This window comes from Pristiophorus japonicus, chromosome 11, assembly GCF_044704955.1.
Source record: "Pristiophorus japonicus isolate sPriJap1 chromosome 11, sPriJap1.hap1, whole genome shotgun sequence".
Lineage (NCBI taxonomy): Eukaryota > Metazoa > Chordata > Chondrichthyes > Pristiophoridae > Pristiophorus > Pristiophorus japonicus.
In genome coordinates, this window is record NC_091987.1 from 146,894,290 (window position 1) to 146,915,347 (window position 21,058).

The 21,058-nt window shown below is 49.3% G+C and overlaps 1 protein-coding gene across 4 annotated transcripts in view; it reads left to right on the forward strand.

The window, feature by feature from the left end:
* The first annotated feature begins 16,287 nt into the window (after positions 1-16,287).
* grtp1a (growth hormone regulated TBC protein 1a) overlaps positions 16,288-21,058 on the forward strand; it is a 68,929-nt gene continuing 64,158 nt past the window's right edge. The window contains exons 1-2 of one of the 4 annotated variants that reach the window (XM_070893069.1): positions 16,288-16,387; positions 16,626-16,774. In XM_070893069.1, coding sequence (XP_070749170.1) covers positions 16,344-16,387; positions 16,626-16,774 — 193 coding nt within the window. In that variant the 5' untranslated portion in view covers positions 16,288-16,343. Of the gene's footprint in view, positions 16,416-16,625; positions 16,775-21,058 lie in introns of all 4 variants that reach the window. The other 3 variants (XM_070893070.1, XM_070893072.1, XM_070893071.1) reach the window with 3 other exon arrangements.

Consider the following 21,058-nt stretch of genomic DNA (forward strand, 5'->3'; position numbering starts at 1 on the left):
TTAGACAGGTTAGATGCAGGAAGAATGTTCCCAATGTTGGGGAAGTCCAGAACCAGGGGACACAGTCTAAGGATAAGGGGGAAGCCATTTAGGACCGAGATGAGGAGGAATTTCTTCACCCAGAGAGTGGTGAACCTATGGAATTCTCTACCACAGAAAGTTGTTGAGGCCAATTAACTAAATATATTCAAAAAGGAGTTAGATGAAGTCCTTACTACCTAGGGGAATCAAGAGGTATGGTGAGAAAGCAGGAATGGGGTACTGAAGTTGCATGTTCAGCCATGAACTCATTGAATGGCGGTGCAGGCTAGAAGGGCCGAATGGCCTACTCCTGCACCTATTTTCTATGTTTCTATGTTTCTATGATATGCTCAGGTCTATGCACCTTGGAAAGATGAAGGCTATATCTGGGGGAACAACCAGGTTGGCAGAGAGTAAAGGTTTTACTGGGGAGAGAGGCATCAATGGTGGAATGAGGAAATGGTTGAGCAAATCGACAGCTGCAGAAGTATTGTGGCGAATGGAGGGAAAAAGGCTGGACAGTCGGCAGTTTGAAAGTGCAGTTACATAGAATTTACAGCACAAAAATAAGCTATTCGTTTAGTCCTCATACTTTACACGCGCCTCCTCCCACCTTACCTCATATGCTATCAGCATATCCTTCTATTCCTTTCTCCCTCATGTGCTAATCTAGCATCCCCTTTGTCATGTATGTAACCACAATGTAACACCACTATATTACTGTATACACTCAACCTAGATGCACACCTTGACCACAAGGGGTGAACTTGTGGGAGACACTCCTTACCTGATCACACAGGTATAAAACGGGAGGTCCCACACAGGGTCATCGTTTTGGAGTCCTGTGAATAAAGAGTTAAGGTCACAGAGTGACCTTGTCCCCAGAATGTGCCTCGTGTGGTTTCATACTGTAGAGTAAGGACTTTACATTGGCGACGAGAAACGGGAATTCACAACCCACGAGAATGGCCACCGGTAGCACAGAGGAACGGTACAGTGTTGGGGAAGACTGGGACGATTTTGTCGAGAGGCTTCAGCAAAGCTTCGTTATGAAAGAATGGCTGAGGGATGCAGCAGCCGACAAGTGAAGGGCTCATCTTTTGACCAGCTGCGGACCAAAGACTTACGTGCTCATGAAGGACTTACTAGCACCCGAAAAACCGGCGGACAAAACCTTTGAGGAACTTAGCAAATTGATCGGGGAGCACCTCAAACCGGCGAGTAGCATACATGTGGCCCGACACAGATTCTACACCCACCAACGTCGTGAAGGACAGAGCATACCGGACTTCGTAGCGGACCTCCGGCATTTGGCCAGCCTCTGTAAGTTCACAGACTCCTACAGGGGAGATGCTAAGGGACTTCTTTATCGAGGGCATCGGTCATGTGGGAATTTTCCGCAAATTAATTGAGACAAAGGATTTGACCTTGGAAGTGGCGGCGTTGATAGCTCAAACTTTCATGGTGGGGGAGGAAGAGCCGAAAATAATATATGCGTGCAATTCTGCCTCTAATGCAGCGATGGATCAGGGAGTCAACATCATCAGGCAGGCAAGGCTGTCCAACACTCCCCAGGCAGCAATAGACCCCAGAGTAGGACATCAACAGAGACAATGGCAGGCTGAACGGACATTCACACCATCACAGTGGACAATGCAGCCCGGGATGGGGCCATTGACACCCACTAATAGGGTACTTACGAGCAGTCAAAGGGACAGTCAGTGCGGAATGCCTGGCCATAGTCCCTTTGTTCCCAACAATGGAAACTTTAACTCATGTGGGGGAAAACACTCAGCTGGATCTTGCAGATTTCAACAGTTTGTCTGCAGGAACTGCAATATCAGTGGCCGCTTAGCTCGAATGTGCAGGAAGTCTGCAACCAGACTAATATATGAGGCGGATGGACCAGAAGAGGGTTCTGTGAGGCAGGATGACTTTTGGGGCAAATCGATGGATGCCGAGGTTCAGCGGGTCCATGTGGCGAATATTCACAGTTCATACACCAAAACGCCACCAATGATGATGAGGGTTTTATTAAACGGTATCCCAGAATGCATGGAGCTGGACACTGGGGCCAGCCAGTCACTCATGGGCGTTCAGCAATTTGAGAAGCTATGGCCACTTAAAGCCAGTAGACCCAAATTAGCACGTATTGAGACACAATTACAGACTTACACTAAAGAAATCATTCCGGTGCTAGGCAGTGCAATGATGGCTGTCACACACAATGGGTTAGTGAATCGGCTGCCGCTCTGGATTGTCCCGGGCAATGGTCCCGCACTGTTGGGGAGGAGCTGGTTAGCCGAGATGAACTGGAAATGGGGGGATGTTCATGCAATGTCATCTGTGGAGTGAAGTTCATGCTCACAAGTCCTACAACAATTCGATTCACTATTCCAACCTAGCGTCGGGACTTTCAAAGGCATTAAAGTAGTGATACACATCACCCCGGACGCCAGGTCAGTGCACCACAAAGCCAGAGTGGTGCCGTATATGATGCGGGAAAAGATCGAGAGCGAATTGGACCAGCTATGGAGAGAGGGCATCATCTCGCCTGTTGAATTCAGTGACTGGGTGAGCCCCATCGTTCCCATCCTAAAAGCAGATGGCTCTGTCAGGATCTGTGGCGACAACAAGGCCGCCATCAATCTGGTGTCCCTACAAGATCAATACCTGCTCCCGAGAGCGGAGGACCTCTTCGCCACGCTGGCAGGCGGCAAGCTGTTCACCAAGTTGGACCTCACTTCAGCCTATATGACCCTGGAACTGGCCGATGAATCTAAACTACTGACCACCATCACCACGCAAAAGGGACTGTTCGTTTAATAACAGGTGCCCGTTTGGCATTCGATCAGCGGCCGCGATTTTTCAACGAAACATGGAAAGCCTGCTTAAATCCATTCCTGGAACGATCGTATTCCAGGACGACATCCTCATCGCGGGTCGAGATACCGAGGAACACCTCCATAACCTGGAGGAGGTGCTATGCCGACTGGACCGGATAGGCCTGCGACTCAATAAGTCTAAATGTGTGTTCTTAGCTCCCGAGGTTGAGTTTCTGGGCAGGAGGGTTGCTGCAGATGGGATTTGGCCCACCGAATTCAAAACAGAGGCGATTCGACGAGCACCAAGGCTCTGCAACACATCAGAGTTGCGTTCATTCCTGGGACTGTTGAACTATTTCGGGAACTTTCTGCCGAACTTGAGCATGTTGTTGGAGCCTCTACACGTGCTCCTGCGTAAGGGTTGTGATTGGTTTTGGGGGGACTGTCAGGAAAGTTCTTTTGATCGGGCGCGAAACCTACTTTGTTCAAACAAGTTGTTGACTCTCTACGACCCCTGTAAAAAATTGGTTCTGACATGTGATGAATCGTCCTATGGGGTTGTGTGCGTGTTGCAGCAGAGCAATGCTGAGGGTCAACTACAACCTGTGGCTTATGCCTCCAGATCGCGCTCTCAAGCAGAACTGGGCTATGGGATGGTCGAGAAGGAAGCGCTAGCATGTGTCTACGGTGTAAAAAAAATGCATCAGTACCACTTTGATAGGAAGTTTGAATTAGAGACGGACCACAAGCTATTAACATCTCTGTTGTCAGACAGCAAGGTTATCAATGCCAACGCGATGGGCTCTCACGCTGGCTGCTTATGACTACTCCATCCGGCACCGGCCCAGCACTGAAAATTGCGCTGACGCACTCAGCAAGCTTCCACTGGCCACTGATGGGGTAGCGGAGCAAAGCGCCGAGATGGTCATGGCTGTCGATGCTTTTGACAGCGCAGGCTCCCCCATCAGAGCCCGCCAGATCAAAATCTGGACAAACAGAGATCCCCTCCTATCCCTGATTAAGAAATGTGTCCTAACTGGGGATTGGGCACCCACACACGGAGCATGCGGAGGTCAGACCGTTCCACAGACGGATGGATGAGCTCTCCATCCAAGCCGCCTGCCTACTATGGGGCAGTCGGGTAGTTATGCCCCAGAAGGGCAGGGAGGCATTCATCAGGGAACTCCACAGCGAGCACCCAGGCATTGTGCTGATGAAGGCCATTGCCCGGTCACACGTTTGGTGGCCTGGAATTGATTCAGACCTGGAACACTGTGTTCACAGGTGCACGATGTGTGCCCAGCTGGGTAATGCCCCCAGGGAGGCCCCGCTCAGCCCGTGGCCCTGGCCCACCAAGCCATGGTCACGCATTCAAGTTGACTATGCGGGCCCGTTCATGGGGAAGATGTTCCTTATTGTGGTAGATGTGTACTTGAAATGGATCGATTGCATCATTCTTAATTTATGCAAGTCATCCACCACCGTGGAAAGCCTACGTGCGATCTTTGCAATCCATGGTTTGCCGGACATCCTGGTTAGTGATAATGGCCCATGTTTCACAAGCTACGAATTCTGAGAGTTTATGTCGGGCAATGGCATCAACCACGTTAGAAGTGCGCCGTTCAAGCCGGCCTCCAATGGCCAGGCGGAACGTGCGGTTCAAATCATTAAGCAATGTATGCTCAGGATTCAAGGACACTCCCTACAATGCCGCCTATCGCGTCTCCTGCTGGCCTATGGATCCCGACCGCACTCGCTCACGTGGGTCCTGCCCGCAGAGCTACTAATGAAACGGATACTCAAAACTCGGTTGTCCCTCATTCACCCAGTCCTGACCGACATAGTTGAGGGCAAGCGCAAGTCACAAAACGAGTACCATGACCGTAATTCAAGGAGGAGATGTATAGAAATAAATTATCCTGTATTCGTCCTCAATCACGCCATGGGGCCCAAATGGCTTGAGGGCACTGTAATTGACCAAGAGGGAAATAGGGTCATCGTGGTAAAGTTCAACAATGGTCAGATATGCCGTAAGCATCTGGACCAAGTAAAAAACAGGTTCAGCATCGACACGGAGGAACCTGAAGAAGACCATGAGATGGAGCTCACAACACCGCCAGTGAACGAGCAACAAGAGCAATCAGAAGAATGCACAGTCCCTGCGGTCAACCCAGACAGGCCGGAATCACCACAGGTGGCAGACACTCACGTCAGTGTCCAACAACCAGAGCCCCAACTGCGGCGCTCCACAAGGGAGCGTAGACCACCTGAAAGACTAAACCTATGATCGCAATAAGACTTTGGGCGGAGGGGAGATGATGTCATGTATGTAACCACAATGTAACACCACTGTATTACTGTATACACTCAACCTAGATGCACACCTTGACCACAAGGGGTGAACTTGTGGGAGACACTCCTTACCTGATCACACAGGTATAAAAAGGGAGGTCCCACGCAGGGTCATCGTTTTTGGAGTCCTGTGAATAAAGAGTTAAGGTCACAGAGTGACCTTGTCCCCAGAATGTGCCTCGTGTGGTTTCATACTGTAGAGTAAGGACTTTACACCCTTAAATGCATCTAAGCTAGTCGCCTCAACTACTCCATGTGGTAGTGAGTTCCACATTCTCATCACTCTTTTGAGAAAAGAAGTTTCTCCTGCATTCCTTAATGTATTTATCTATTTTATATTTATCGCCCTTAGTTTTGGACTCCCACACAAGTGACAATCTTATCCCTACATCCTCTCTATCGAACACCTTCATAATTTCAAAGACCTCCATTAAAGAAAGACTTGCATATATATACCAACTTTCATGACCACCGGACGCCTCAAAGCACTTTACAGCCAATGAAGTACTTTTGGAGTGTAGTCACTGTTTTAATGTGGGAAATGCGGCAGCCAACTTGCGCACAAGCAAGCTCCCACACACAGCAGTGATAATGACCAAATAATCTGTTTTTTTGTTATGTTGATTGAGAGATAAATATTGGCCAAGACACTGGGGATAACTTCCCTGCTCTTCGAAATAGTGCCATGGAATCTTTTACATCTATCTGAGAGGTAGGCAGGGCCTTGATTTAATGTCTCATCTAAAAAACAACATCGGACTCCCTCAGCACTGCAATTGTGTGTCAGCTTAGATTTATGTGCTCAAGTTCCTGGAGTGGGACTTGATCCCACAACCTTCTGACACCAAGGTGAGTGAGTTGCCCACTGAGCCACAGCTGTCACCTCTCAGTCTGCTCTAGAGAAAAGAGCCCAGCTTGTTCAATCTTTCTTGGTAGTTGTACTCTCACAGTTCTGAGATCATCCTTGTAAATCTTATTTGCACTTTCTCCAGTACCTCGATATTCTTTTTATAATATGGAGACCAGGACTGCACAGTGCACTGTGTGGTCCAACCAAGATTCTATATAAGTTTAACATAACTTCTCTGCTTTTGAATTATGTTCCTCTAGAAATGAACCCCAGTGCTTTGTTTGCACTTTTTCATCATCAATCATAGGCAGACCCTCGAAACGAAGATGACTTGCTTCCACGCCAACAAGGGATGAGTTCACAGGTGTTTCAATGAAGGATCTAATATTCCAGATCCCGAACTACATCTTGAAGGGTGGAAGATGCCTGTGCGTGGATTTTTTTAACGTGGGGTGGCCGTTGCACACCAGCCACCACACGGGCTTGACAGAGCTAGGTCTTGGTCCAGTGGCAAGGATTACCCAAGATAACTGGAGTCCAGCTCTGCTGCATGGGCTTAGTGCGCGCACATATCGCAGTGTGGGCTGGCCAGTGCTGCCCCTAGGCCCTCGCCACTTCTGGCCCTGAACTCACGCCTCTCCCGGGTCCCAATCACATCCCTCTACAGTCTCTCGCTGTTCCTTCGCTCCAACCTCGCCGCTCCTGCTGTATCTGCCCGCGCTCTAGTCACCGACCTGGACCTTGATGACATCCCTTGTCACCTGTCTTACATGATTACATATAACTGTATCCTAACATGCTATACATGACTGTAATAAGATATGACCTGTAACCACCAGCATACCTTACCACCAGGGGTGCACTTGCAAGAGACAGATATATAAGGACAGGTCTCAGGCAAGTGCAGCATTCCAGAGCTGTGAAATAAAGGTGCAGGTCCAGAGTGACCTTGACTTCACTACATGCCTCGTGTGAATCTGTACTGAGGGGACAGGACTTTACAGTGGCGACGGGTTACAGGATTACAGAATCCACAGAATGGCGAACAACGGATCAGATGAAAAGTACAATACGGGAGACAATTGGGAGGACTTTATAGAAAGGCTCCAACAAAGCTTTGTAACCAAAGACCGGTTAGGCGACGATAAGGCAGACAAGAGAAGAGCCCATCTCTTGACCAGCTGTGGCTCGAAAACATATGCTTTAATGAAGGATCTGTTGGCACCCGAGAAACCAGCAAGCAAGTTGTTTGAAGAATTGAGCACACTGGTAAGAGACCACCTGAAGCCAGCGAGCAGCCTACACATGGCCAGACACAGGTTCTACAACAACAGACGCTGTGTGGGCCAGAGCATAACCGACTTCGTGGCGGAACTTCGGAGGTTGGCTAGTTTATGTGAGTTCTTCGATGAACTGAGGAGAGAAATGCTGAGAGACTTTTTCATTGAAGGAATAGGTCACACAGGCATATTCCGAAAGCATATTGAGACCAAGAACCTAACCTTAGAGGCAGCAGCACTGGTTGTACAGACATTCTTGGTAGGGGAAGAAGAAACGAGGTTAATTTACAATGCAGGTACGACAACTAACGAAATATTGGAACAAGAAGTTCACAGCACTAAACAAGCTGCTAACCCCACACACAGACAAAACCGGAAGAACAGGTTCTTGACTGCAGGCAGAAGCCATCAAGGGCCACAGGAACGGCCGTTCACACCTCATCAACCCACAATGTGAGCAATCAACTACAAACTGAGAGAAGCTCAAGAGAGATCAGCCAGACGCAGCTCATTCTTTGGAAACACTTTGAACAATGGAACAGGTCTGTGCTGGGGGTGTGGGGGTGGGCACTCATCAAGGGGACGTCGATTTCAGCAGGCTGTTTACAGAAATTGTGAATATACAGGGCATTTGGCCCGCATGTGCAAAAAAACGGCAGCTCGGCTGGTATACGAATCGGATGGGTCGGAAAGCGGACCAGAAGATGGTGGAGACAGTACCCGGGACACCGGTGTACAGCGGGTCAACACGATCAATGGCTGCTGCTCCTACAACAGGACACCTCCTATAATGATGAGGGTCCTACTCAATAGGATATCTGTCAACATGGAGCTGGATACGGGAGCGAGTCAATCTCTCATGGGGGCTCAACAATTTGAACAACTATGGCCGCATAAAAGAGACAGACCAAAACTCACAAGGGTCGACATCAAACTTAGGACCTATACCAAAGAAATCGTACCAATCCTCGGCAGCATCATGCTCTCTGTCACACACAAAGGGACAGTGAACCGACTTCCACTGTGCATTGTCCCCGGAGACCCCCCAGCACTGCTGGGGAGAAGCTGGCTGGCAAAACTAAACTGGAAATAGGATGATGTCCATGCCATGTCATTAGAGGAATGGACCTCCTGCTCAACAGTTATAAAGCGATTTGAACATCTCTTTCAGCCAGGTGTGGGCACTTTCAAAGGGGCCAAAGTCAAAATCTACATCACACAGTATGCTAGACCGGTCCATCACAAGCCCAGAGCTGTACCCCTATGTGATGAGGGAAAAGATTGAACATGAACTAGACTGGCTTCTGCGGGAAGGCATTATATCACCTGTGGAATTTAGCGACTGGGCAAGTCCCATCGTCCCAGTCATGAAGCCTGATGGATCTGTACGAATCTGTGGGGACTACAAATCTACCATAAACAAAGTCTCCCTACAGGACCAGTACCCGCTGCCCAGAGCGGAGGACTTATTTGCCACGTTGGCTGGAGGTAAACTTTTCTCAAAATTAGACCTCATATCTGCGTATATGACGCAAGAATTGACCGAGGAATCCAAGCTACTCACCACCATCAACACACATCGAGGCCTTTTCATGTACAATCGATGCCCATTCGGCATCAGGTCGGCAGCTGCCATATTCCAGCGCAATATGGAGAGTCTGCTCAAGTCCATCCCGGGGCTGGTTGTATTTCAAGACGACATACTTATCACGGGCAGGGTCACCGACTCCCATCTCCGTAATTTGGAGGAAGTACTAAAGCGGTTGGATCGGGTAGGCCTTTGAGTCAAGAAATCTAAGTGCCTGTTTCTCGCACCCGAGGTTGAATATTTGGGCAGAAGGATTGCCGCTGATGGAATCCGCCCAACAGAGTCCAAAACCGAAGCAATTTGCCTGGCACCCAGGCCCCGGAATGTCTCAGAACTGCGCACCTTTCTCGGGCTACTCAATTACTTTGGGAACTTTATGCAGAACTTAAGCACGCTGCTGGAGCCTCTCCACGTGCTACTCAGGAGGGGGTGCGATTGGTTTTGGGGATACGCCCAGGAACGTGCTTTCAATAAGGCACGCAACCTTCTGTGTTCCAACAGTGTTTTGACTTTCTTTGACCCAGGTAAAAAGCTAGTTCTCACATGCGATGTGTCAGCGTATGGGGTCGGGTGCGTTTTGCAACATGTCAATAGTGCGGGCAAATTACAACCCATAGCTTATGTCTCCAGGTCACTTTCGCGGGCGGAGCGCGGGTACGGAATGGTAGAGAAGGAGGCGCTCGCGTGCGTGTACGGTGTCAAAAAGATGCACCAATACCTTTTCGGGGCCAAGTTCGCGTTAGAAACCGACCACAAGCCCCTCACGTCCCTCCTATCTGAGAGCAAGGCAATAAACGCCAACGCCTCGGCGCGCATTCAACGGTGGGCACTCATGCTGGCGTCTTACGACTATATCATAAGGCACAGACCAGGCACAGACAACTGTGCCGACGCGCTCAGCAGGCTATTCCTGGCGACCACGGAAGGGGCTGACGAACAGGACTGTGAGATAGTCGTGACAATCAATGCCTTTGAGTCCACAGGTTCGCCCATGACAGCTCGCCAAATCAGACCCTGGACGGCCAGCAACCCCACGTTATCTTTAGTAAAAAGATGTGTCCTAACTGGTGACTGGGCAGCGGCTCGCGATGCCTGCCCCGAGGAATTAAAACCCTTTCACAGGTGCATGCATGAGCTATCACTACAAGCAGACTGCCTGATGTGGGGCAGCCGAGTAGTCATGCATCTGCGAGGCAGAGAAGCATTTGTCCGGGAGCTCCACCGCGAGCACCCGGGGATCGTTCTCATGAAGGCCATAGCCAGATCCCACGTCTGGTGGCCTGGTATTGACGCGGACTTGGAGCTGTGCGTCCAAAGGTGCACCATTTGTGCCCAACTCAGCAATGCCCCCAGGGAGGCTCCACTGAGCCCCTGGCCCTGGCCTACCAAACCATGGTCGCGGGTGCACGTAGACTATGTGGGCCCATTCATGGGCAAAATGTTCCTCGTAGTTGTAGATGTATTTTCAAAGTGGATCGAATGCACCATTTTAAACTCGAGCACAACCTTCACCACTGTGAAGAGCCTCACAACCATGTTTGCAACGCACGGAATCCCTGACATATTGGTCAGTGGCAATGGTCCGTGCTTCACCAGTGCAGAATTCCAAGACTTTATAATTGACCACGGCATAAATCACGTCAAGACGGCACTGTTCAAGCCGGCCTCCAACGGCCAGGCGGAGAGAGCAGTGCAAATCATTAAACAAGGCATGCTTAAAATCCAAGTTCCCACGCTGCAGGGTCACCTGTCGCGACTGCTGCTGGCATACAGATCTCATCCGCACTCACTGACTGGGATCCCCCCCACCCCCGCTCAACTGTTGATGAAAAGGACTTTAAAAACAAGGCTCTCATTACTCCTCCCAGACATGCACAAAATCATTGAGGCAAAGCGCCGTAAGCTGACTGAGTACCATGACAGAAATTCGAGGGGGAGATGGAATGAGATAGGGGACAAAGTGTTTGTACTAAACTATGGCAGGAGTCCCAAATGGCTTGCAGGGACAGTAACGGGCAAGGAAGGAAACAGGCTACTGGTAGTACAAATGGACAATGGCAAAACCTGCCGGAGGCATGTAGACCAAGTCAAAAGCAGATTTACCAACAACACTGCGGAACCAGAGGCAGACTACAATGTGGAACTCGCACCACACCTGGTGGACAGACAGAGGGAACAACCTGAGGAAAGGTTAATCCCAACAGACAGCCCAGGCGAGTCAACAACAATCACACCAATCGAAACAGACAGCCCAGGCGAGATACCAGCAACCACACCCAAAGAAAATCAGACACCAAGGCAAACAACTGAACCACAACTCAGATGCTCCACGCGAGAGCGTAGACCACCTGAAAAACTGAACCTATAAAGACAGTAAGACCTTGGAGGAGGGTGATGTCATGTATCTTACATTATTATATATAACTGTATCCTAACATGCTATACATGACTGTAATAAGATATGACCTGTAACCACCAGTGTACCTTACCACCAGGGCTGCACTTGCAAGAGACAGGTATATAAGGACAGGTCTCAGGCAAGTGCAGCATTCCAGAGCTGTGAAATAAAGGTGCAGGTCCAGAGTGACCTTGACTTCACTACATGCCTCGTATGAATCTGTACTGAGGGGTCAGGACTTTACATCACTCTTTGCTGCCGTCGCCCTCCTGCACCAGCTCGCGCTGTACCTTGAAGTGGTACACCGCCATGCTGCCCAGGGGCCGCCTCTCGCCACTCCTTTTATGGCCCTGACCTGCCACTGATGGTCTCTCGCAGGTTGGGGCCGCCACCCTGGACCTGCGTTACTACTTCCAATGATTTATGAATCTGTACCCCTTGATCCCTTTGTACCTCTGCCCCCACTGCATCCAATGCATTACCCTTGTCTACTCTTTCTGTATAGAAGGATTGGTTAAGAAGGACCATCCCTTCTGAAATCCATTTCTCGATGTTTTTATATTACAACTTTGAGTAAAGATTCCAATATATTTCCCACAACCAACGTTAAGCTAACTGGTCTATAGTTCAGTGGATTTTTTCTAGCTCGCTTTTGAATATAGGAATAACATTAGTTGTCCACCAGTCCTCTGGCAATATTCCTTTATCTATTGAATTTATATATATCTATATATATATAACACACAATTGCCTCTGCTATCTCTTTCCTAGCTTCTTTGAGTATGCGCGGATGCAATCTTTTTAAGTTTAAGGAAGAATATACTTGCATTGGAGGCTGTTCAGAGAAGGTTCACTAGGTTGATTCCGGAGATGTGGGGTTGACATGAAGATAGGTTGAATAGGTTGGGCCTATACTCATTGGGGTTCAGAAGAATGAGAGGTGATCTTATTGAAACATATAAGATAATGAGAAGGCTCGACAAGTTGGATGCAGAGAGGATATTTCCACTCATAGGGGAAACTAAAACTAGGGGAGCATAGTCTCAGAATAAGGGGCCGCCCATTTAAAACTGAGATGGGGAGGAATTTCTTCTCTCAGAGGGTTGTAAATCTGTGGACTTCTCTGCCCCAGAGAGCTGTGGAGGCTGGGTCATTGAATATATTTAAGGCGGCGATAGATAGATTTTTGAGCAATAAGGGAATAAAGGATTATGGGGAGCGGGCAGGGAAGTAGAACTGAGTCCATGATCAGATCAGCTATGATCTTATTAAATGGTGGAGCAGGCTTGAGGGGTCAAATGGCCTACTCCTGCTCCTATTTCTTGTGATCTTGTATTGTCTCTCGGCGACATATAATGCAGTAGTGGTGGTGCTCTAGATAAGCCTGCGCAACGTGAGCATACTTATGTCACCCTGACCCCTCCCCTGCTGCTGACCACTCATATTATGTTTTCTAGTTGCACAGGAGGAGCAGCAAGCTGTCCAGGCCATTGGAGGCTCCGTCCATCAAGTCTGGATTTCTGAAGGAGACTCTACTGAGGAAGAATACATTGGGCGGATGACCCTCCTCAAGGTGTTGTGGCGGGGGGGGGGGGGTCATTGTACAACAAGTGCAGGAGGAGGATACTCGGGAGTCTATTTTGCCTGCGACCACCTCTTCCTCGTCGGGTTTGCTGGGTTCCTATCGGAGTAAGTAGCGGGACCAAGCAGTGTCAGCACACCCCGAGTGTTCCAGCCCCTGTGCCGAATCCGTGGAGGTTGATCCGACAGGTCAGGTATACTCCACGACAGGCAGACACCGACCTGAACATGGTGGGATTATCTAGGGTGAGCGTCGACCTAGGTCGAGAGCTCCTCCAGGCCATGGGTGGCATAGCTGGGAACACCGCCGCACAATTTGCACGTCAATTGGCAGGCATGGCGGAGCTCATTGCAGTGGTACAGCGAACCGCCGATTCTGTCGATGCCATGCAGCAATTGATGGAATTGGCATATGGCACTGCACCCCAAAATGTCATACCAACCATTGCGGCAGCCCCTGAGCGTCGGGAGTAATTAATTGCTTCCGACTCTGAAGCCGGGTCTTCAACACCCCAAGCTTCTCCAGTACCCCCACATGTGGCACTGCCATTGTCGTCTCCCCCATTGCAGCAGCGTTCGAGGTGCTCTGCTGCACAATGTCATGGTCCCAACCCGGGTAGGGGTAATGGGAAAAAGCAATTGGGGGTAAGGTGGAGGTGGCGGGGGGGTGGTGGGAAACAGTGGGAATGGTAGCCGCAGGTAGAAGGGATGGGGGGGGGTGGGTGGGTGTTTGTAGTTTTCATTGTTCGATTTTGATTAAAAATTGTTGCTTGTTGGGGGTGTTATGGGTGTTTGTGGTTTGGGGGGTGTTGGGGGTGTTTGTTGTCGTTAATGTTTTTTGTTATACTTCTAAGAAAAATTTTATTTCTCATTTTATTTAAAAAGATTTATTTATTTAATTTTAACTTTTTCAAACTTATTCCAAATTTCAAATTTTATAAAAATATTTTATTCAACTGAACCATTCTTGTGCAGTGTCTCACTCACTTTTATAAAATGAGGGATAATAATTATTGTAAGAGTTGCATACAATGGCCAGGCAAGGGTGAAACGTAACTCTCACCATTCAAGCAAAGCATTCATTTATGAGCTGCTGACGTAGCAGTTTTGCAGTTGCGACAGCACCATGAGGCTTCCCCTGTGGTGTTGGGGGGGATGGTGGCATGGGTTCATTGCCAGGCTCCTTATCCTCCTCGATGTCCTTGTCCTCCTTCTCCTCCTCTTCCTCCCTGCAGTTCCCTGTGGCAATTCCTGTCCCCTCATGATGGTTGCAAGTTGTACAACATGCAACACATCACAATGAACTCAGCAACCTGCTCAGGGTGGTATTGCAGGCTGCCTCCAGAGTGGTCCAGGCATCGTAAGTGCTGCTTCAGCACTCCAATTGTCTTTTCCATGATATTACGTGTGGCTATATGGCTGTTATTGTAGCCATGCTCGGCATCTGTCTGAGGCTTCCGGAGGGGGGGGGGGTCATGAGCCAGGTGGCAAGGCGGTATCCTTAGTCCCCCAGCATCCAGCAGTGACCTTGCAGCTGATGATTAAACAGGTCAGAGACAGTGCTCTCACGCAAGATGTACGCATCATGGATGCTCCCTGGAAAATTGGCATTCACTGCCATGATGCATTGCATGTAGTCGACAATGAGCTGCACGTTCAGGGAGGGAATCCCTTTCGGTTTTTGTACACCTCTGGCTCCTCTAACGTTGCTCACAGGGCATCCTGGATCTTGGGGAAATGAGCAATTCTTGAAAAACCGAATGCCCTCTAACTCTGTGCCTCCCTGGTCATTGGGAAGTTTAGCCCTGGCACCGGGCAGCCAACACAACCTTCGAAGCTCCCGGTCATGGCTGCAGAGAACATAATCTATCCCTCTGACTATACGGCCCCCTATCACAACTATATTCCCTTTCACTCCCCCCACTTGAATTTCCTGCGCCATGGTGCTATGGTAAGCCTGCTCATCCATCCTGCAGGCTTATCCCTTATCCACACAGGCAAAACCTCATACCTGTTGGATAAGGCCAAAGGCTGAGGCTCTTCCCGCACGGCACCTGGAGTGCCCTTACCTGCCTGAGTTGCAGTCACACCCTCCAGCCCCTGACCACAAACCAGACCTGCGCATGACCTAACCTAAGGGGTGTGACTGCCTCCTGGATCAAAGTGTCCAGGTAACTCTCCCATCCCTGATGCCGCGTAATGTCTGCACCTTAGACTCCAGCTCAACAACTCTGAGCTGAAGTTCCTCAAGATGCAGGCACTTACAGCAAACGTGGTTGTCCAGGATCACAAAGCTCACCATAAACGCCCACATGCTGCAGTTGTGGCACACCACCTGCACTTTTGTATTTAAGTAACTTCGTTTACAGTTTAGTTGCTTGACTTCTAATTGATCTGGATGAAGTAATAGGTAATGAAATTAAATATCTACTTGTAACACAAAGCACTATAAATAGCGTGGGCAAAAAGTGACAGGTGGGTGGCTGGGGTGATTGATTGACAGGTGGGGTAGGCAGGATTTGAGAGAGGCAATGATTGACGGATGTGTTGGGTGGGGTGATTGATTGACAGGTGCGGTGGGTGCGCGGGGTTTGAGAGGGGCGATAATTGACAGGTGTGTTGGGCGGGGTTTGAGAACGATGATAATTGACGGATGTTGTGGGCGGGGTTTGAGAGGGGCGATAATTGATGGATGTGGAGGGTGGGGTGATCGATTGAGGTGCAGTGGGCGGGGGTTGATAGGTAGATTGATTGACAGGTGGGTGGGCGGGGTTTGATAGGGCGGTGAATAACAAGTGAAATTTGACAGGGTGGGGGTGAGCGGGGTGATTGATTGGCAGGTGCGGTGGGCGGGGTTTGCCCGGTGGGGTGGGGTGATTGATTGGCAGGTGCGGTGGGCGGGGTTTGAGAGGGGCGAGGATTGACAGGAGTGGTGGGCGAAGCGAGTGAGTGACCGATGCAGTGGCCGGGGTTTGACCGATGGGGTGGGGTGATTGATTGGTAGGTGCGGTGGGCGTGGTTTGGCAGGCGGGGTGATTGACAGGTGCATGGGCGGGGTTTGAGTGGTGCTGTGGGGTGATTGATTGGCAGGTGCGATGGGTGGGGTTTGACCGGTTGGGTGGGGTGATTGATTGGCAGGTGCTGTGGGCGGGGATTGACGGTAGGGTGGGGTGATTGATTGGCAGGTGCGGTGGGCGGGGTTTGACCAGTGGGGTGGGGTGGTTGATTGGCAGGTGCGGTGGGCGGGGTTTGACCAGTGGGGTGGGGTGGTTGATTGGCAGGTGCGGTGGGCGGGGTTTGACGGTGGGGTGGGGAGATTGATTGGCAGGTGCGGTGGGCGGGGTTGCCGAAGCCCCGCCCCCTGGCTGACTGACCACCTGTGGGCGGGTTGCGGCCTGCCAGTGCAGGAGCGGGCTGTGTGTAGTGGGTCTGGAGCAGCTGTGCGGCAATGGAGATCGTGGAGCAGGGCCCCGGCTGCGAGCAGGTGACCAGGTACCGATAGGGGCGCGACGTGTTCCAGGTGATCAGGGCAGGGGTCGGGGTGTTGGGTCAAGCCGAGGTCGCGTTGTGGTGCCGGGTTACCGGGCGTAGCCGGGTCGGGTCTGGTTGCCAGGGTGACGGGCGGGTCCGGAGCCGGGTCGGATCTGGTTGCCGGGGTGACGGGCGGGTCCGGAGCATGGTTTTGCCCGGGGTGTTGGATTCGGTCTAAGCCGCTGCTCTCCTTTGTTAGGACCGACGAGTACGGGTTCGAGCGGCCGGCGGGGAACGAGGCTGAGCCGGCCGGAGCGCGGGTGTCGGATTACGGGGCGGTGCTGAGCCGCCGGGCCACCAAATGGCGCAAACTGATGCAGAGCAGCCGGGTGAAGCGGAGCCTGAGAGGTGAGTTCGAGGTGGGACCGGGTAACCAGCTGTTGTAGCTCGGTGTCAGTGTCAGGACCCCGCTGCCAGGATCTGCTCCTTGCCCCCAGGCACCCCGAGGGTTCTGCTTTGTCCTGGATGGTGTTGAGCTTTCGAGCGTTGTTGTGGCTGCTCTATTCATGCAACTGGTGAATACATCACCGTCCTGACTTGAGCCTTGTGTGGAGAGACTGAGTGCTCCGCAGTAACTGAGTCACAGAGTAGCCAGTTTCTGCCCTGCTGTTATAGATTTACACTCATCAACCCTTACAACATAGGTAAAAAAAGGGATGAGATCCTACGAAACGAATTTTAGGAGCTAAATTAAAAAGTAGGACCTCAAAAGTACTAATCTCGGGATTGCTACCAGTGTCACGTGCTAGTCAGAGTAGGAATCGCAGGATAGTACAGATGAATATGTGGCTTGAGCAGTGGTGCAGCAGGGAGGGATTCAAATTCCTGGGGCATTGGAACCGGTTCTGGGGGAGGTGGGACCAGTACAAACCGGACGGTCTGCACCTGGGCAGGACCGGAACCAATGTCCTAGGGAGAGTGTTTGCTAGTGCTGTTGGGGAAGGGATAAACTAATATGTCAGGGGGATGGGAACCAATGCAGGGAGACAAAAAGGAGGCAAAAGCAAAAGACAGAAAGGAGATGAGGAAAAGTGGAGGGCAGAGAAACCCAAGGCAAAGAACAAAAAGGGCCACTGTACAGCAAAATTCTAAAAGGACAAAGGGTGTTAAAAAAAACAAGCCTGAAGGCTTTGTGTCTTAATGCAAGGAGTATCTGCAATAAGGTGGATGAATTAACTGCAAATAGATGTTAACAAATATGATGTGATTGGGATTACGAAGACGTGGCTCCAGGATGATCAGGGCTGGGAACTCAACATCCAGGGGTATTCAACATTCAGGAATAAAAGGAAAAGGAGGTGGGGTAGCATTGCTGGTTAAAGAGGAGATTAATGCAATATTTAGGAAGGACATTAGCTTGGATGATGTGGAATCTATATGGGTAGAGCTGCAGAACACCAAAGGGCAAAAAACGTTAGTGGGAGTTGTGTACAGACCTCCAAACAGTAGTAGTGATGTTGGGGAGAGTATCAAACAGGAAATTAGGGGTGCATGCAATAAAGGTGCAGCAGTTATAATGGGTGACTTTAATATGCACATAGATTGGGCGAGCCAAACTGGAAGCAATACAGTGGAGGAGGATTTCCTGGAGTGCATAAGGGATGGTTTTCTAGACCAATATGTCGAGGAACCAACTAGGGGGGAGGCCATCTTAGACTGGGTGTTGTGTAATGAGAGAGGATTAATTAGCAATCTCATTGTGCGAGGCCCCTTGGGGAAGAGTGACCATAATATGGTGGAATTCTGCATTAGGATGGAGAATGAAACAGTTAATTCAGAGACCATGGTCCAGAACTTAAAGAAGGGTAACTTTGAAGGTATGAGGCGTGAATTGGCCAAGATAGATTAGCGAATGATACTTAAGGGGTTGACTGTGGATGGGCAATGGCAGACATTTAGAGACCGCATGCATGAATTACAACAATTGTACATTCCTGTCTGGCGTAAAAATAAAAAAGGGAAGGTGGCTCAACCGTGGCTATCAAGGGAAATCAGGGATAGTATTAAAGCCAAGGAGGTGGCAAACAAATTGGCCAGAAATAGCAGTGAACCTGGGGACTGGGAGAAATTTAGAACTCAGCAGAGGAGGACAAGGGGTTTGATTAGGGCAGGGAAAATGGAGTACGAGAAGAAGCTTGCAGGGAACATTAAGGTGGATTGCAAAAGTTTCTATAGATATGTAAAGAGAAAAAAGTTAGTAAAGACAAATGTAGGTCCCCTGCAGTCAGAATCAGGGGAAGTCATAACGGGGAACAAAGAAATGGCAGACCAATTGAACAAGTACTTTGGTTCGCTATTCACTAAGGAAGACACCAACAACCTTCTGGATATAAAAGGGGTCAGAGGGTCTAGTAAGGAGGAGGAACTGAGGGAAATCTTTATTAGTCGGGAAATTGTGTTGGGGAAATTGATGGGATTGAAGGCCGATAAATCCCCAGGGCCTGATGGACTGCATCCCAGAGTACTTAAGGAGGTGGCCTTGGAAATAGTGGATGCATTGACAGTCATTTTCCAACATTCCATTGACTCTGGATCAATTCCTATGGAGTGGAGGGTAGCCAATGTAACCCCACTTTTTAAAAAAGGAGGGAGAGAGAAAACAGGGAATTATAGACCGGTCAGCCTGACATCAGTAGTGGGTAAAATGATGGAATTAATTATTAAGGATGTCATAGCAGCGCATTTGGAAAATGGTGACATGATAGGTCCAAGTCAGCATGGATTTGTGAAAGGGAAATCATGCTTGACAAACCTTCTGGAATTTTTTGAGGATGTTTCCAGTAAAGTGGACAAGGGAGAACCAGTTGATGTGGTATATTTGGACTTTCAGAAGGCTTTCGACAAGGTCCCACACAAGAGATTAATGTGTAAAGTTAAAGCACATGGGATTGAGGGTAGTGTGCTGACGTGGATTGAGAACTGGTTGTCAGACAGGAAGCAAAGAGTAGGAGTAAATGGGTACTTTTCAGAATGGCAGGCAGTGACTAGGGCACCTTAATGATTTAGACGAGAGGATTAAATGTAGTATCTCCAAATTTGCGGATGACACTAAGTTGGGTGGCAGTGTGAGCTGCGAGGAGGATGCTATGAGGCTGCAGAGTGACTTGGATAGGTTAGGTGAGTGGGCAAATGCATGGCAGATGAAGTATAATGTGGATAAATGTGAGGTTATCCACTTTGGTGGTAAAAACAGAGACACAGACTATTATCTGAATGGTGACAGATTAGGAAAAGGGAAGGTGCAACGAGACCTGGGTGTCATGGTATATCAGTCATTGAAGGTTGGCATGCAGGTACAGCAGGCGGTTAAGAAAGCAAATGGCATGTTGGCCTTCATAGCGAGGGGATTTGAGTACAGGGGCAGGGAGGTGTTGCTACAGTTGTACAGGGCCTTGGTGAGGCCACACTTGGAGTATTGTGTACAGTTTTGGTCTCCTAACTTGAGGAAGGACATTCTTGCTATTGAGGGAGTGCAGCGAAGATTCACCAGACTGATTCCCGGGATGGTGGGACTGGCCTATCAAGAAAGACTGGATCAACTGGGCTTGTATTCACGAGTTCAGAAGAATGAGAGGGGACCTCATAGAAACGTTTAAAATTCTGACGGGTTTAGACAGGTTAGATGCAGGAAGAATGTTCCCAATGTTGGGGAAGTCCAGAACCAGGGGACACAGTCTAAGGATAAGGGGGAAGCCATTTAGGACCGAGATGAGGAGGAATTTCTTCACCCAGAGAGTGGTGAACCTGTGGAATTCTCTACCACAGAAAGTTGTTGAGGCCAATTCACTAAATATATTCAAAAGGGAGTTAGATGAAGTCCTTACTACTCGGGGGATCAAGGGGTATGGTGAGAAAGCAGGAAGCGGGTACTGAAGTTGCATGTTCAGCCATGAACTCATTGAATGGTGGTGCAGGCTAGAAGGGCTGAATGGCCTACTCCTGCACCTATTTTCTATGTTTCTATGCTTCCTACCTCCCTCTGGGCCAATTTTGGATCCAACTTGCCACTTTGCCCTGGACCCCATGGGCTTTTACTATCGTGACCAGTCTGCTAATGTGGGACCTTATCAAAAGCATTGCTAAAATCTGTATACACTGCATCAAATGCACTACCCTCATTGACCCTCCTTGTTACCTCCACAAAAAATGCAATCAAGTTTGTCAGACACAACTTTCCCTTAACAAATCCTTGCTGACTGTCCTTGATCTGTGTCTGTCTAAATGAAGATTTATCTTGTCCCTCAGAATTTTTTTCCAATTTTCCCACCACTGGTTTTGTGAGACACTTTAAATATATTAAAACAAGTATTTATATTTTACACCTAAAATATAATTAAAATGTGTTATTTTTAAAAAAATTGATACTGAGCCATATAAGGAGATAACCTAAAGCTTGGTCCAAGAGGTAGGTTTTAAGGAGGAAAGTGAATTGGAGAGGTGGAGATGTAGGGAGGGAATTCCAGAGCTTAGGACTGAAGCAGCTGAAGGCATGACTGCCAATGGTGGAGTGATTAAAATTGGAGTGTTCAAAAGGCCTGAATAGGCAGTACTCAGAGGTACAGGGAGATTATAGGACTGGAGGAGATTAGCGATAAGGAGGGGTAAGACCATTGAGGGATTTGAAAACAAGGA